Raw genomic sequence first — 16684 nt, forward strand, 5'->3', positions numbered from 1 at the left:
AGCGGCTTCATTGAGACGCTGTTGTGGGACTACGGATAATATTATGAACCCAGACACCATGGAGTTTGATGTTCCGACATATGTGGAGTTTACACAAAAAGTATAAAGCAGAACTGGTGGTTATTTCCATGGTGGATGGCATAATCGGTATCGTTTTACGGAGATACGCGAGACGCTGTTCCTGGAGGAGTCGGTGAAATTCACCGAGCTGTGTGCGGCTACGGATGATGTTATGAACCCAAATACGAGGGCGTTTCATGTTCCGACATGTTTGGGACTTCCACAACAAATATAAAGCAGAACTAGTGGTTATTTATTCCATGGTCGATAGCGGAAATGAAAGCTTCGTCGCTTGTCTCTCACAGAGGCAAGCAACAGAGCTAAGCCACGCCCCTTTGGTCGCGCCGCAAATTCGCGTTTGGTGTGAACACCCTCTTTCTACTCGCGCGAGTAAACTTCCGCGGTGGACGCGGCGCCGCAAATTCGCGTCGCGTCCGGTGTGAACACGGCATTAAGGCTATTCCACAAGAGTCATTGACTTAAAACAGATAACATTTTCAAAGTAACCTACTTTGCCCCGTATAGAATTAATATGACCATGAAATTTGCTTCTCGCTGAGCTGCTTTTTCTCACGGCTACCCATCAGAGTGTTTACCTTTGCTGTTAAATGACAGGGGCTGCAACCTGCAGCCTCTTCAAAAAGACTTTTCCACTCGTAAAATTCCTGTCCTGAGGCCATATTTACCTCACGGGGAGCGTTGATGTCATGCACGTGGTTTCAGTTTATTCTCAATCAAGGTTGTCGTGGAAGGGGAAAGAAAACTACTCAGGAGTCATTGAATTATATTATGAATGTAGTCAAACATCAGCATTTGTGAAAATTGAACGATGTACTAAACTGTACTAAAGAAAGAAAAAGGGAGTGGGCTCACATTAGCTGAGAAGAGTGATATCTCCTGGACAAAACTAAGAATCTGTTTTAATGCAACTGCTCTAGTTTCACACAGCATGGATCCTGCCAATGCCAATAAAGCTCTTCGTTCAGAGACCCCTTGATTAGTGAACAGTGTTTTTTGTTTAAAGCAGTAAATCATGGTGATCAAAACAGGCCGCTGTGATTATCTGCCATTTGGCTGAAGTTCTTATCCTGACAGTGGGGGGAAAAAGGTTTAGAACAACATTGACTTGCTGCGGTTTAATCAAGTCTGGAGCTTTGACAGCACAGCGGTGGTCTGGTCGGACGGCTGCAGCAACACACAAAGGTGATATTTGAGACTGTGTGGTGAAAGCTGAGCTTCTTCGCTCTGCCCAGGATGACTTGAGGTGATATGTTGTGAAAATGTCCCAGGATCCTGCTCCGTGTGAAGATTACATCAACTTGGAGGGAAATGAGATCTGATAAGAATTCCTCCAAGCTCAGGAACGCTAGTGAGCTATGAAACTGAGGTAATATGGTGAGATGATAGAATCAAGACAAATACCACGGTATCTATTGTTGCAGAATTTCTTTTTTTAAAGGGGTCAGTCTGAGTTACTGAGATCTTATTAATTTAGAGTATATTTTGTCTTTATTGTACCAAATTTCCGCTTTATGTTTAAATATTTCTTGATTAAAGAAACGCAAGGGAGAGATAGTGACACAAAAAGGTAATTTCATGGTGAAGAGCTTTGGAAGATACCACTTTGATTTGAAGTCAGACTGCTTAGGCCTTGTGGCCTTTAGGCGTAACCGCTGATGTTGTTTGTTTACTTCTCAAAAGTCACAGGATAGGGGCGTGGCCAATCAAGGAAGGACCTGCCGTGACGGATAAGACCCGATAAAGGGAGCAAACGTGGGCTCCTGCGTCAGACTTCAAAAGTCTTCGTTTTCGCCCGACCGGACTAAAAAGTGTTCAAACTAAAACGGGGTCGGCAGCATTTTCAAACGTCTCTGTGTTACGTCTCTGTGTTGGTTGGGGGTGGCGTTCGGAAAACACGAGTAGTGTGAACGCGATAGGTGTAAACATGCCAATGTGTTTATCACAGATTCGTGTGAATGGAGCCTGAGACTCTACAGGTGGACAGAAAAGTGCATGTGGCAAATGTTTGCTCACAGGCTTGAAACAACAACTTTAAATGTCCGACGTCTGCAGCATGTTGTGCGGCCCTCCAAATATCTTTTGATGCAGCTTTTTTGTTGTTGTGTGTATTGTAAGTGGATAATCATATTGTTTTTATGATGAGCACGAGGTTAACTTGATGCGCAGTGCACAGTAAAACTTGAGGCTATAAAAGAGGATGAGAGGAAGAAGTAAACAACACAGGTTTCAAAAGATGAGGATTTGCAGATGTTTTATTAGGCAGGAAATGCATTCCACGTGTTTTAAAGCCTTAAAAGACACTTGCAACACATTTTGGTGTTTTATAATCTAATAGTTGAATGGAAACAACGCCCTGTTTGTTTACAAAAAATACTCCACAGGACACCTTTTATCAAAGCACGTCCATGCATTATTGAGCCCCCTCAAAAATATCATGAATTGCATCATCTTGCTTTGATAAAGGCGGGTTCACACACACATCTACTTGCATCAGCCGAAGTGCTTATGCTAAGGGGACTACATGTTGTTTTGTGGATTACATAAGGCAGCCTGTGCGCTCGCATACTGCAGGAGCCCACTCGTATCAGTGGGTGACAACCCTCCAGGGCAATTTATGCATCCCCAGGGAGGCGAGGGTATATGTCATCGATGCAAACGGTTGGCTTAGGCTCACAGAGAGCATTTTAATTGTAGCTCGTGTCATGCTGAAATAATCAGGGATGCTGTGGTTTCAGAAAAGGTTACCTGGAATAAATGGTGTTGTGTTGCAGGCGCCATGTCTTATTTCACAGGTTTCCTTCAGCTACAGGCGCACACACACCCTTTAGCGAAGTAAAGACATGAGCTGTCCACTTTATCTTCATTGTGTTTGTTGTTTTTCCAACAAATGAAGGCAACCTCAGTGTGGAGCTGTTACGCCGGTTGCCACCAGAGGTGCTGTTGATCAAAAAAAAGAGAAAAAGACATTCAGATTTAGTTTGAAAGAGAACCTTCCTGCACAGATCAGAGGAGTCAGATGAAAGCCTATATTCCTCTGTGGGATCTTTTTTTTCAGTCATGAATGAGAAAAAAGCAATGAAACTTGTTTTTGGATGTGTCTCTGTTCAAATGTGCAAGTTTCTGAGAACTCCACTTTTTATGTAAAATGCTCCTCATTCTCACGTTAGCATATTTTATAAGCAGCTAGTAAATAATTTCTGAGGATTTGTTTGTTCAGTTGAAGAAGAAAACAACTCTTATTGAACTGCAAGGGCTGTGCTCAACGGCGAATTACTGTTGGGAAGTTATTCCACACCCGAGAGGAAGTGATTAGAAAATTCTAATTGTATTCCCATTTCAGCTGTCAGAGAGAACGAGCAATAATTTGCCAACCAGCTGACTGTGAGACAGGTGAAATTGAACGTTCAGGCTTCGAGAGTGAACTTAGCATCCAACCAGAAAATACTAATCCTTGTGTGTGTGAGGAGTGTGTGCATGTTCATTAAAAAAAAGCCAAGTGGAGAACAATCTATGACAGCACACACCGCGCGTGCAATGGTAAACTTGAGCTGCAAAACTTTCCCATTGTCCGCGACCTATCGATTGATCAGACGGCGAATCCGACGCAGCCCAACTCCACTCCACACTAAAGTGTGCGTAAATTAGCTTCGGGAGCAGGTTTGTTGAACAAAAACATAAAGAACGAGACATTGATCGAGGGAAACTCAACAAGGATGAAGCGCCAGGAGAGTTGGGCAACCTGATTTGTCTTTAATTAAAAGTAAAAGGTTTGTACTCGCAGGAGGCCGCCGCTGGTCTCCAAAGGCCACTCCAATTACTGAGAGAGACAAAAGGAAGGAGTTCGACAAGTCCAGGAGACTGAGAGAGACGCAGGGAGGTGGTGATGCTGTGGGGAAGTTTGGTTTGAGTGGTGGACCAAGAAGAAGTGATCTGTGTGTGTGTGCATGTGTGTGTGCGTGTGTGTGTGTGTGTGTGTGTGTGTGTGTGTGTGTGTGTGTGTGTGTCTGTATACGTGTCCTAACAGGTCTTGTGAATGTGTAAGTGTAAGTTAAGGGACAAGAGGGAGAGGCAGGGTATGATTTTCCAGTCCTTGAAGATGTGTGTGTTTGTGTGTGTGTATATAAGTGTGCTGGAGAGAGGGGGGGTAAGGGGGGTTAAAGAGGGCGTCCCTCTCATGGTCCCTCCCCAGCCCTGCCCCTTCACATGGAGGAGTATCCTGTAGCAGGTCCCAAAACTGGAAACTCATTCAGTCCCCTTCTGAATGGAGTGTCTTTAACGTGAGAGTGGAGGACTTAACTTTTCAGCACGAAAAAATGAGAGCCACGCGTCCGGTCCTTTTCGGTGCCTTCCTGGCCCTGCTGCTCTGCCTCCCCACTCCAGGCCATGGAGGTAAGTGCCACTGCAAATCACTCTGTTGGTGTCCTGTCCCCCCCACCCCACCCTTCTCACTTTCTCCCCGCTGTCAGAAATGCACAGGAGGGAGATCAGACAGCTGTCCCTGTCTGATGCTTCCTCAATGCATAAATCAAAGCATGACAAGCTGATGAGTTAATGCCTCAAACTTAAAAGTTCAAGAAACTTCAACTTTATCCTGCACCAATATTGCATTAAGCAAAAAGTTTGAGTAAACTCTACTCCACATCCGGTTTTTCTTTTCTTTACTTTTTGTGTTGTTCACTCTCACAGTCCTCTTTCCATCTATTGCTCAGCAGTGAAACCTCCCTTATCTCGGATGAAATTCAATACATGAGGGGGAAGATGTGCCAAGGGTCTGACCCTGGTCCGAGGTCTGAGACAACATCTGTCAAATATTATTCATTTTTTTCTTTGCCTTTAAGTCTGTGTCCGGCTGAGTGTGTGTGAGCATTTACCTTTAGAATGTTTGCATTGAAACTGTGTTGCCAAAAGGCAGGAGGCAGTGAAGTTGAAGCCCTCTGTGGATACAGTTGGAGGTGAGCTGGGGTCCCTCTGCCGGCAGCAATGAATGGCTCTTTCAGAGAAGTGCACAGTGGCAGGCAGAGCTGCTCCTTATCCACCCAGAGAGGAGAGATGAAAGTGTGGCAGAGAGCGGGAGAGGGGGGCTAGTAAGGGAGTGAGAGAGGTAGTGTGCTCTTTGGGAAAGGGGGATGCAGAGAGGCCAGAGTCTGTACAATGGCCCCATAGTGCATGAGTAAAGTCAGCTACAGATGTACCTTTCTCAGATATGATGATTCCCCCCCCCCCCCCCCCCTCTCCTCCCTGAGTACAGCTCGAGTCCCGTACAGTGTTTGGGCGAGGCAAAGCCAGCACGAGGATGGGAAGTTGAAACACTGTATCCAAAAACGGCTTAACCAACTCACCTCGGCGCAAAATTGTACATATGGCGAGTTGGCAGGATCAGCCTTGGACTGAGAGCAGCTGTTGAGCCCATTGTATTCCGCCGGCTGTCAGATCTTCAAACTCTCACTGCAAATTCCACTCCAATTATGTCCGGGCAAAACCTCTCTGTGAGCGTCTCATTGGCAGCTAAAGTGAAAAAGTGTCTCTTGATCATCTGAACGGGGGAGTGCCGCTTTGTCTCGGTGGCACAGAATCAAAGCTCAGCTGGGGAACTGGATTCAGATTGTCTGCACTGTGATCTGTTCACTACAAGCACGGGGGGAAAAAAAGTCATATACCCTTCTGTTTGCTCATTTATAGATAAACCCCAATGAGGACCTAGCTATTGCACTGAGCAAATGCTGACGAATCACAGAAACCTTTATTGTATATCAGTGTGCAGCATCTCAATGTAGATAGAGACCCCTTTTCAGCCATCAGTCATCAGAAATATGTGTGTGCATCTTGGCAATGAAAGAGCTGTTTCCCCCCCAGCTATCCAGATGAGTAAGCAACCTTTAAACATTGAATTATAACTGATAACAGCGTCAAGATGGCTGTTCAATGTCCGGTTGTCAGAATTGATATTCCAACAATAGACTCAAGTTCTCCAGAATTTCAATGTCTATATCATGGTATATTGTACGTGACATGTTCTATACAGATAATGTAGTTGTAAGCATGTAGTGACATGTTTCTCCACCGAGCACACGTGTATATAATATATATATAAACATTGGGCCACTGGCTAAACATATTCGACCAACCCACTAACAGCACACACATCTGGAAAGTCAGTTTGTTTAGGTCGCAATCGCAATCTTTTCCGGTTAATGCTCTTGCATATTTGGACAAGATATTGAACCACAAACTGTGAATAGCTCTATACATACAGTACAGTTAGCGTTATAGATAGAGCTGACATGGTGCAGAAGAGTAATTTTCCACATATCAAAAAGCGAACGTTCTTCTCATCAAAATGATGGCAGAATAAGGAAGGAAAACTGTACAAGGGAACAATTCATCCTCATCTAATAATCGGCCTCGGTGTGAACAGCACTCATCCACTGACCCTGGAGACCTAATTGCTTATGTTGACCAGATGTACAGAGTCACTGATTAGATTTTTTCCTCCCAGCGCTCAACTAAATGCCTGCCACAAGCTGCTGGGGGAATCTTCCACCAACGACCATCGAGAAAGTCTTTCTTATTAGCAGAGGTTTGAGTCGAATCGTGAACACGGCAAGCCTTCCCCTATAATAACATGTTCCATTAGTTTCTTTCAGTGATGCTCTCTACCACTCTCCAACACTCTTATGCCATTATATTGCTTCCGCCCACATAACAGCCTCGTGAACATGATGCATTCTGAGTATACGCAGAATGAACTCTCTCTGCATGGAGAATATATGAAGGAAACGTAAGAAGGCTAAAATGTGAGGTTACGTGTTTAAAAACTCAAAGACCTTTTGGTGACATCATGGCCCTCAATTTAACCTTGCACCTGTGTTTAATTGCACCATCTTGTACCTACCCAAGCTGACAGAATACCTGTAGTGACTATCATTTTACCATAGAATTTAAAAGAGACATCTCTTTTTTGGCATTGAAAGCAAACGACTAGTGTGGTCCATGTACGAGCCTTTTTTTTGTTTCTCAAATCAAGGGATGTTCACTTTACTTGTGCCTGTACTGAATATTTAAAACAGCCAGCAGCTCTGTAGCTCTTCAGTGGCCAGTGAGGCTGCACTTTAACCGCCACTTTACCACGGTTTGGAAACAATTGGCAGGGCAGTTATTTTCCGACCATGAATTGCGCTGCAGTGCTTACATGTTGTTTGGTTGGCCTGGTAATAGAGAGTGTTTTTTTCTTTTTTTCTTGATAGGCACAAAGTTTAAAGTTGTTATGTAAATTTGTTTGAAAGTTGTGCGCTCCAATAGAAGCCACACCCTCTGTTGGTCCGACAGTGTGAAAAGCTAATGTTGTATTTCTTGCCCCATTACCAGCCTTTCCCCCAAAAAAGTCTCCTGTTTGTTCTTTTTCGTCTTTCTGAAAAGCCATTCATAACATATTGACATATTCTAAAATACAAATATGACCTGACAGCTGAAGAGACAGACAAACAGACGGAATGGAGAGAAAACAAAACTCCTGTCCAACTCTATTGGCAGACATGCTGATGTGAAAAAGCTTCTTGATCGCACTGTAAGAGCACCGATTGAATCTTCACATGCGTAATTGCGTATGCTCGTCTTAAATTGCTCAAATAACATATAATAAGACGACGACGTCTACTTCAAACACTGTATAATGGTTTATGCATATTTGTGAGCGCTTTAGAGACGCCTTGGTACCGAATGTGTTTGCATTTTCAATTGCTGAGCTTAACGAGGGGATTTGCATCCCAAGACTGCACATGAGCCTGCTATCTCCCCTGGAGTATAATGTCACTATGGTAACAGGAGAAAATAAATATGAAAAATTTCCTGGGCTTTGTGAAGTGTCTGGATATAAGGCCTCCATGTGTTCCTCAAGAGTTGGCAGGGAAAACGGTGTGTCTACAAGTGTCTGCACAGAGGATTAATATGTCCAATATTTGCATTGGGAAATTGATGAGATTAGTGTTGTGCTGGTTGTGCTGGTCCCAGACACTTTGTGACCTCCCCTCACCTCTTAGTTTAAACACAACGCAATGTTAGGACAGAATAAAAATGGGGCATTTGCAGTAAATCTAAACAAGAAAACCTGTGTTTAAAAATACAGAGCAGAATGTGTCACTTGCCTGCTTTCTGTTCTGGGAAACGCCTCATAATGTGACTGAATGTCCGAAAAATGAAGTGATCACTTCAGCTTTCAGAAAAATCTCAAAGGAAGAGATTTCAATATTATTTTCAGATTTCTGTCTACACATGTAATCTGTAATGAAATACAGTATTACACATTGCATGATTGAAAGGGAGGAGGAAGAAAAAAGTTTCAGTAAATTTGCACAAAATGTGCACAATGTGTAACATACGTTGGTTCTTAAGGGGGCAAATCTGTGATTGAGGGATTGCTTCCACATGGCTCTCAACATGGCGATGGCTGAACAGAAGCTAACGGTGCTAAAAGTGTGAACAGTGAAAACAAAACTCCATATTAGAATTATTATATACCCAAGATCTTCCTCAATTTGAGGTTTATGGTTAATTTTGTAAAAAGAAAAAAAATAGCTATTAGCTAAATAGCATTAGCTACAGTATGCGTGCACAGCAGAACAGGCTACATAAACGAAGCACAGCAAACCTCGGATTACAACACGCGCAGAGGGAGAGCGACTTTTTTGTCTGCCAACACATTCTCATCCAAAGTCGTCACATTTTGACACTTGGTCGGAGCCCTTGGCGTCACTTTCTAACACACTGGGTCGACCGCAAGCTGCGATCTCCACTGCTGAGAAGTGAAGCCAAAGCAAGTACCAGTGACATGCGAGTGCCAAGTCACTAGCTGCTAACTGTCTGCTGTGTCACGTTACCCGGAAAGTTCCGTGTCCGTTTGACCCACGAACAAGAACGGGCCATCTCGACTCATCTTATCTCTACATAGCAAATTGTTGTTTGCTGCTGCATGAATGTTCTGAATAGTAGACTAGTGGTTCTCAACCTTTTTTCAGTGATGTACCCCTGGGACATATTTTTTCAGCCAAGTATCTCCTAACCAGCGCAAAGCATTTTGGGTTGAAGAAAATATGTAATACACAGCGCTGTGCCATCAGTGTCAGATTTAACATAGAATATATACAATTAAGTTTTTTAATTAGATTTTTGAATGACTGCTAATTTTATTTAAAAAAAAATTTTGTGCCTTCACCTGTACTCCCAGGTGTATCCGTACCCCCATTTGAGAACCACTGGTGTGGAGAACCTCTAAAAGAGTGTCACCTGTGGTTGCTCTGCTGCAGAACAAGGGTGTACCTTCTCAAACCTCAGCACAGTACACAGATCCTTCCTGTCGGCTGGAAGCCATCCTGCTCATATACAATCTCGTCCTTTGGGCTGCATGAAAATTTGGCTTTTCTGAGCATGGAAGGCAATCAATATTGATAACATTTATAATATGATATAACCTTCCCTCACTTCTGCCAGCCTTATGTTTTATCCTGCCACGTTCAAAGAGAAAGTTTCAGTGAGTCATAGTTTATTAACTATTTTTAGGGGGGTGGTTCTGGCCCGAGTCTAACATCATGGCGAGAATCTAAAGTTAGCTCTATGGGCAGCCTGCTTCACCCCACTCCTTTCCCCTCAATACCTTCATCTTGTAACTACAGGTGGGGTTTTATACATGACCTGCAGCAGCAGGGTGGGCAGCATGTCTGCCTGGTGATAACAGTGTCGCCCCCATAATGGATATGAGACAGGTTTGCCTCCCGTAACATCAATAACTCCTGTCAAGACACTGGGCCATTGCTGCTCTTTCGCAGTGAGCTGCTGCGGTCAGATAAGCATGACAGCTAAAAGCCAGTAATGGGAAATGCATGGGATTGCCGAAGAAAAGCCAGAGTTGAAGACAATTCTACCATTTATTTCGCTGAATAGCAGGACCTACAGGATCATTTCAGTTCATTACAACTTCTGATTCTCATAGTTCTTGCTGTCACTTGCACTAGTTATGATAATGTCCTCACCAAATTAACTGCTTAGATCTTGAAGCACAATTACATACAAAACAGGGCAAGAAGAGTCAACGGTCCAACAATCAGTTGGGCCGATAATATAACGCATATGAATATGAGTTGTTAAGTGTGATGTATGTTTACAACTGACAGTTTGGATTATAATTGTAATCCGTATACTATATTTCCCTTGTAAATATAGTTGGCTAACCTTGGGGCAATGCTAGATAAGACTCTCAGAATGTTTTCCGCCGATGAGTAAGTTTTCCGCCAAATACTAGATGTAGAGAAATGGGGGGGTCAATAGGGGCCCACTAGCACATTTTTACCCCAAGGCCCCATTGTTGGTTAATGTGGCCCTGTCTAACTTTGATCATCTGACTGGTCATGTTTTTCCCTTTTTGAAGCCTGCCAGATCAAAGCAAATGACTCAAAGAGTCCTCTGGTATAATTACGGACAGGAATAATGGCCCAAACTATAAAATGAAGTTGTAAATCAGAACAACACTTTATAGCAGCAAAAGCATGTGATGAAGCTATCAAGATGTCCTTCACAAGGCTGCAAATGTGCCAGACACACAAACCCTTATAAAATAAGAGCGAAAAATCTATTTTCCTCTCTAGATGTATCACTGGGATTATTGTCACATTAAAGGCAGGGAACTCAAATGCACATATTATAACTAGAACAATGAAAAAAAGACTTGTCCCTTAACTTGAGGACTCTGTAGTCCCCTGGCAGACAATCTTTCCCACATTGCTCTCTTTGAGGTTGCTGGCTGTCAACGGCAGGCTGCTCGGATTATATTTTAGGGCCATGATCTGCTTACAGCGGGCAGACAGCCAACAGACAAACCTCACTTAGTCCTTTTTGTACACCCTGGGGGTGTACAAAAAAAGAGTTTCTGTACATAAACACGGGCCCAGATTCTCTCCTTAGGTGGAAGGTCAAAAGCCATCTCATGGTGTTGTTCTAACCCCGTCCACGTCAATCAGATAAGGCGGTGGAAGGGGGTTTTGGCTGCAATTTACTGACTCCACCCAGATTTCAGGTCTGTAAGTGGCAATTTGGGATTTGAAATTGTTGTTAAACTGCGATCGCCTTGTCGCCATGCAATTTGAAGGCAATTCTCGGACTCAGTCTGACCTACAGCAGCAGCAGCCGCCTGAGTGGGGCTAAAGCTGCATGAGCGAAGGAGGAAAATATCACATTCAAGCGTTCTCTCCACATATGTTAACACTTGGAGTTTTACGGTTACAGGCCTTGGAGCCAGCCAGGATTTTCATATATATATTTTGTGTTGACCCACTGAGCAGGATGATAATAACATTACAAAATAGAACAGCTGATTTTTTTGTTACCAGAGTGTGGGGATGTATGTTACATAAATATCTATGCTCATACCGCTTAGCATCGACAACATTAATACGATTAAGAGTCTACAGTCATGCTAGCTATAGGTTAACTTGAGTATGCTAACATGCTTAGAGTGGCAATAAGTCACTGACATGCATATGCTTAGCAGGTGTGATCTTTGCCATCTTTTCAACCTTAATTTGGCGTGCGAGCATGCTAACGTTTTTATGAATTAGCACGACATGCAAACTACGGAATACCACAGCAAAAGTGCTGGGGACAAAGTCCTATTAAATGTGCGTCCTTGGCCATAAGCTTGACATTCTCGGAAATCTGGAAAGTAGATTTGATTTGGTTCATGATGTCTTGGAGGATATTGAGTTTTTGCAGCCGCAGGAAAAAGGATATGAATATAGGGAAGAATGAGATTAATGTCAATTACTGAACATAACAATAAAATACAACAGTACTGCGAAAAGATGAAAGGCAAACCTAGATGCACCATCATGCACATTGAGATACTTGTAGGACCACGACCTGAAGTGGAACATTTAAAATCAAAGTGTGGCGCTAAGAAGGACGGGTTTATATTCTTCCCCCACTGCAGCAACTGAACTCTGAGTGTTTATTTTTGATAAGAGCTGTTGGGGAGTTTTGTGCCCAAAATGAAAACTCCAGAGAAAATTCTCATCATTGGCAGAACTGCCAACTTTTCAATAAGCAGGAATTATGCATGACCAGATGTCTCGATACGAGTGGCCTTTTTCTCTCTCTTTTTTTTTTAGTGAGCAGTCAGTTTTATCATTTTTGGTTGAATAGAGGGGAATCAGTTCTATTTCGGCTGCCATTGTTTCTCTTATCCGTTGGAAAATAAATTAAAAAGATGAAGGAATTCTTCTTCCCCAAAGGGCTGTTATGGAATTACTCAGTTTACTCCTTAAAATCAACCCTCAAGATCTTCCCTTCCTGTTTATCGTGAATGTTATCAACTCACAATACCAACAGATTTTGTTATCGTACATCATCATATGATATATATTAATGTGTAAATCTGATTATGGGAACAATGCTTGCTTTGTTAAACACTCGCCGTCGCATGTAACTCACATGCCCTGATCAGTGGAATCAGACCGATGTGGCCAATGCGGTGAGGTGAAGGCTGCTCAGGCACTGGAAAAGCAGCGTGAATCATGGGAAATGTTTCCAGTGTTGGGCTGACTCATCTGAGACGCGTTATGAAAAGCCTGAGCTTTCCACTCCAACATCTGGAGTAGGCTGGGTAAGTTCGTAGCGAGCCAAAGCCGGAGGCTTTAATCAAATTGTCCCTCCGCTTCTTTTTGCCTAATATAGACAAAACATTGTGAAAGTATGTGTGTGCGCCACAATTAGTCAAGTTCTGAAGAACGCTCAGTGTTACATCTGAACTAGCCATTGAAAAAGGCACAGAGAGGCCAGTTTGCTATCAGACCCTAAAACCTCTGGGAACTTGTATTGCTTTTTTTAGCGAGTTCTATAAACAGTAAGTCAAACACACACAGTCGGCTCTTTATGCATCAAATTAAAAATGGAAATGAGTGAACTTAAATGGTAAAACGTCTTAAATATTCATACGATGTATGTTGAAGTTCCTTTTCTACAAAGCACTATCCCTCAGAAAAAGTCCAGCAGGGACAGGAGCTCTCACAAGAATATGAGTCACTATGTTAAATATAGAGGGATCCACTGGGAGTGCGAGGACTCCCTCCAGCCCTGAGGGTGCATGACTCATAAGCACGAGGCCGGTGTGGTTAATCATGAGACATCTGACTCCAAACTTATCGTTTTTTGTCCTTCTAATTAGTTCTCCGCTCTGAGATGTTATTAGCCTTTGCTCCAAGACTAGATGATTGAGCTCCATCCTCGAGGGGCTGCGGTTATGTTAATCCCCTGAGGGAAATGAAATGTTTTTTATTGCGTTGGGTCAGGGACAAAGTTCTGACACGCGCACATTTTACAGACACGAACAAAGTTTACAGATCCTGGCACCTGGAACCTGATGGTTAACTTCAAGCATGTTTGCTAATTTTATTCATTCAGGCTGAAAATTGATTTGTATTTAATCCATGTAATCGCAAACAAAGAGCAACAGATATCTCAGAGTGGATTGGTGGGTAAAACCAGATTTCCATCCAGGAGACTGCTGTACGAGCCCCACATAATTCAGTTATTTTACTTTTGTTGCCTAAACTATTTAGAAAAAACGGTATGCCCGTAACAAGCGGAAATGAACACGTGTTGCTGGACATTCATGGGAAAACGCACAAATTCTGAGTGGTAACTTTTGGTAGGATATCAAACGAAGCACTGTATGAGGATCACTTGCTTTATTTCACATGAGGAGGATTTACGTAAAAACATTTTGGGGGTGTTTTAATCCAAACAGCTAGTGTCCTGCTCTAGCGTTCCCACAACATGGCACCAGGAGGCTGCAGTTACAGTAGCAGTGCCACTTTTCACAGCATGCTGACATGAAGGCAGATCAGTGCCAACTTCCGTCCCGTTGAAGATCTTCATCAGCACTGCCGAGGGACCATGAAGTGTTCGGAGGAATTCGACGGCAGACGGCCCTCGTTGCAGGCCGGGTTCAGACAGAATCATAGGTGGGGTAGCACCAGGCCTGGGAGCGGCCAGATGACAAGTCTGGAGTTGCTTGCACCGGATAAATATAGCTGGACGGGAGAACCAACAAAAGAGCATGTTGCTTCACATGGGGTTGACGAAAGAGGGAAAGGGGATCCAGGGTGGGGCTGTGTGTGTGTGTGTCATGTATGCGCTGTGGTTCACACAAGTCCCAGTGTTGGGGAGCCCGAGCAAATGTCGTCATCCCGCCGGTTATGCAGGCTTAAAATAACCGGGGGAAATGATGTGTCACATGGTTTGTAGCATGGAGCGGAGAACAGCTGCACAGTGGAGCTGAGGCACACGTCACTGGTCTGCGCGGCCAGACAACCGAGCTACTTGTGCAATCGTGGGTTGACTCTTTCGCACACTTGTGGCAAAACAGATGTGAAAAAAGTTCTGCGTAATTTCATGGAATATTGTGAAGTGAGCAAAGACTTAGTTTGTGTGTTGTGGGCGCCACAGTTCTATGCTAATTAAGTTCTTCCTTTACGTGAAGAAATGTGCAGGCATGTGGAATAGTTGCAGTTATAATCATAAAGTTATATTAAAAGGGGGAAACTTGAAAGAAATAATCAGACATTTTGGAAAATACACATATTTGCTTTCTTGATCTAGATTTGCAGACTTATAACAACTCTCATGTCTGTAAGATAAATATGACGCTAAAGCTAATGTAGCAGACAGTTAGCTTAGCTTAGCACAAACACCGGGAACTGCCCAGGCTAGCTGTTTCCGCCATGATTCCAGACTTTGTGTTAAACTACTGTTACTTAGCTTTATATTTGCTCCACAGATAGGAGATCGGGACCAAACTTCTCATCTAACTCTCTGCAAGAAAGTGAATAAGCACTGCTGTAAAGAAAGGAGCAGAACATAGGCCTGTTCTCGTTGATTGCACTGTGAACACAGTGATTTAAAAATCCAGTTGTACACAATATATGACGTGTGAATCAAACAATAACTGTGAGTGTCTCATCTTAACAACTCTGTTGCTTCAACATTAAATCTCTTCCTGAATGCATGAGGGAGACTAGATGAGTTTCCATCATTAATTCTTCCTTGCTAAAAAAAAGAAAGAAAAGTAAAATGGGTGTTGCCCCCAACCCCTTGCACAAATTTGCTTTCCCGAACAAAATTCACATTTCATGATTAACTTGGGGAGACCACGCTCAAAAAGCGATTACATGCCCAATTAAACAAACGGAGGGACTACGCTATCTTGTCGAAGAGAAAATAAATATTGGGAGAAACGAGAACAAGAGAATCGAGATCTTTGAGCAACAGCAGCTGAAGTCAACAAATGATCCCCCAAAACAGAAGAAATGCCGATGTCGGCCGAGATGAGAGCACACCGAGAACAACCAGTATTCCGGTGGCCAACTATGCAATCGGGTGTATCGTATGGGGCCAGGCGGGGCCATGGGAATGGACCCTAGGGAATGCAATGATGCGGAGTAGGGAAGCTGACCACGCGTGACCCCGGGGCATCCTGTCACTCCAGAGCCAAAAATGCATTCCCAAGCGTCTCACAAAGTAGACAAATTAACATAGTTCAGTCCAGTTCATATTTCATGAGCTTAATTGCAATGCTCCCAGATTCGTTTTTTTTTTCTTTGGTCCTCTGAAGTGGGAGGTATAGTAGATTTAAACACCACGGAGAGACAAAAAGAAAACTTCCATTTCTTGTTTTAAAGCAAAGCAGTGACACATATGGCCTGTTCAGGTATTCCTATCTAACAGAAATGTTGTCCGACCCTTGTTTAGTACAGTAGCCACCAGAGGCTGTGTAGCTAATTTGCAGTCTGAGAGCATTTTGCAACACATAAGAATACCAATAACCTTTGGGTGGCAATTAGTATAGGTCCAGCCTACGGGGCGGCAATTGGACTTGCCTTTTTTCCTCTAATGCACATTAATTTATGAGAAAAATGAGCATGCTCCTGGTGTTTCTTTGCCCTCTTTCCATTATTCGCATAAACTACTCTTATAGATGTGTGGGAAGAGAAAACTGGTAAAGTAAAAACAAAATGTGTTTCATAACCGGGAGGCCATTTCGTTTAAGTTTATTAGAGGCAAAGTCTGGTGTGTGGCATTAACTCTAAATACTTTAAAATGGTTCAGGTTCCCCAGGTGTTGAACTAACAACACATTCTCACTCCCAACTTGTCGAACAACGCTGCTTGGTCAGCACTTTACGCTTCAGACTATGAGACTCTGGGCAACCCTCTGGCGTGTGTCTGGGACAGTGTGTCAGTTTACACTCATTACATGCAGTATCTTGACAGAATAAACATCTGTGTTCACAGGAGCAAGCCAGTAAATCCAGAGGCTGTAATCCTTTATTAAATGTATCCACTAATAAGCCTGAGTTCAGTCTCAAATGGGGAGTGTAAGCAAAGAGGAGACACTTTTAATCAGGTTAATAATATACCTCACTTGAGACGTGATGGATGGGGAAGTCCTTTTAAAGACTTTAAAGCTTTACACACACACAACCTACTTTTACTGTATTGGACAGTGGAAGAGAGGGTCAGCGGTTTAAAATAGAGTCATCTGACTCCTGGAAAGTGTTGGC

General features: G+C 43.2%; 1 protein-coding gene across 1 annotated transcript in view; it reads left to right on the top strand.

Moving 5' to 3' along the window:
* Window positions 1-4394: 4394 nt before the first annotated feature.
* Window positions 4395-16684, top strand: part of cspg4 (chondroitin sulfate proteoglycan 4) — a gene marked incomplete at both ends in the record, with an annotated part of 62214 nt that continues 49924 nt past the window's right edge. The window contains one exon of the mRNA XM_079223477.1: window positions 4395-4470. Within this exon, the coding sequence (XP_079079603.1) occupies window positions 4395-4470 (76 nt within the window). The remainder of the gene's footprint in view (window positions 4471-16684) is intronic.

The sequence above is a fragment of the Taurulus bubalis genome, assembly GCF_910589615.1.
Source record: "Taurulus bubalis genome assembly, chromosome: 9".
Lineage (NCBI taxonomy): Eukaryota > Metazoa > Chordata > Actinopteri > Perciformes > Cottidae > Taurulus > Taurulus bubalis.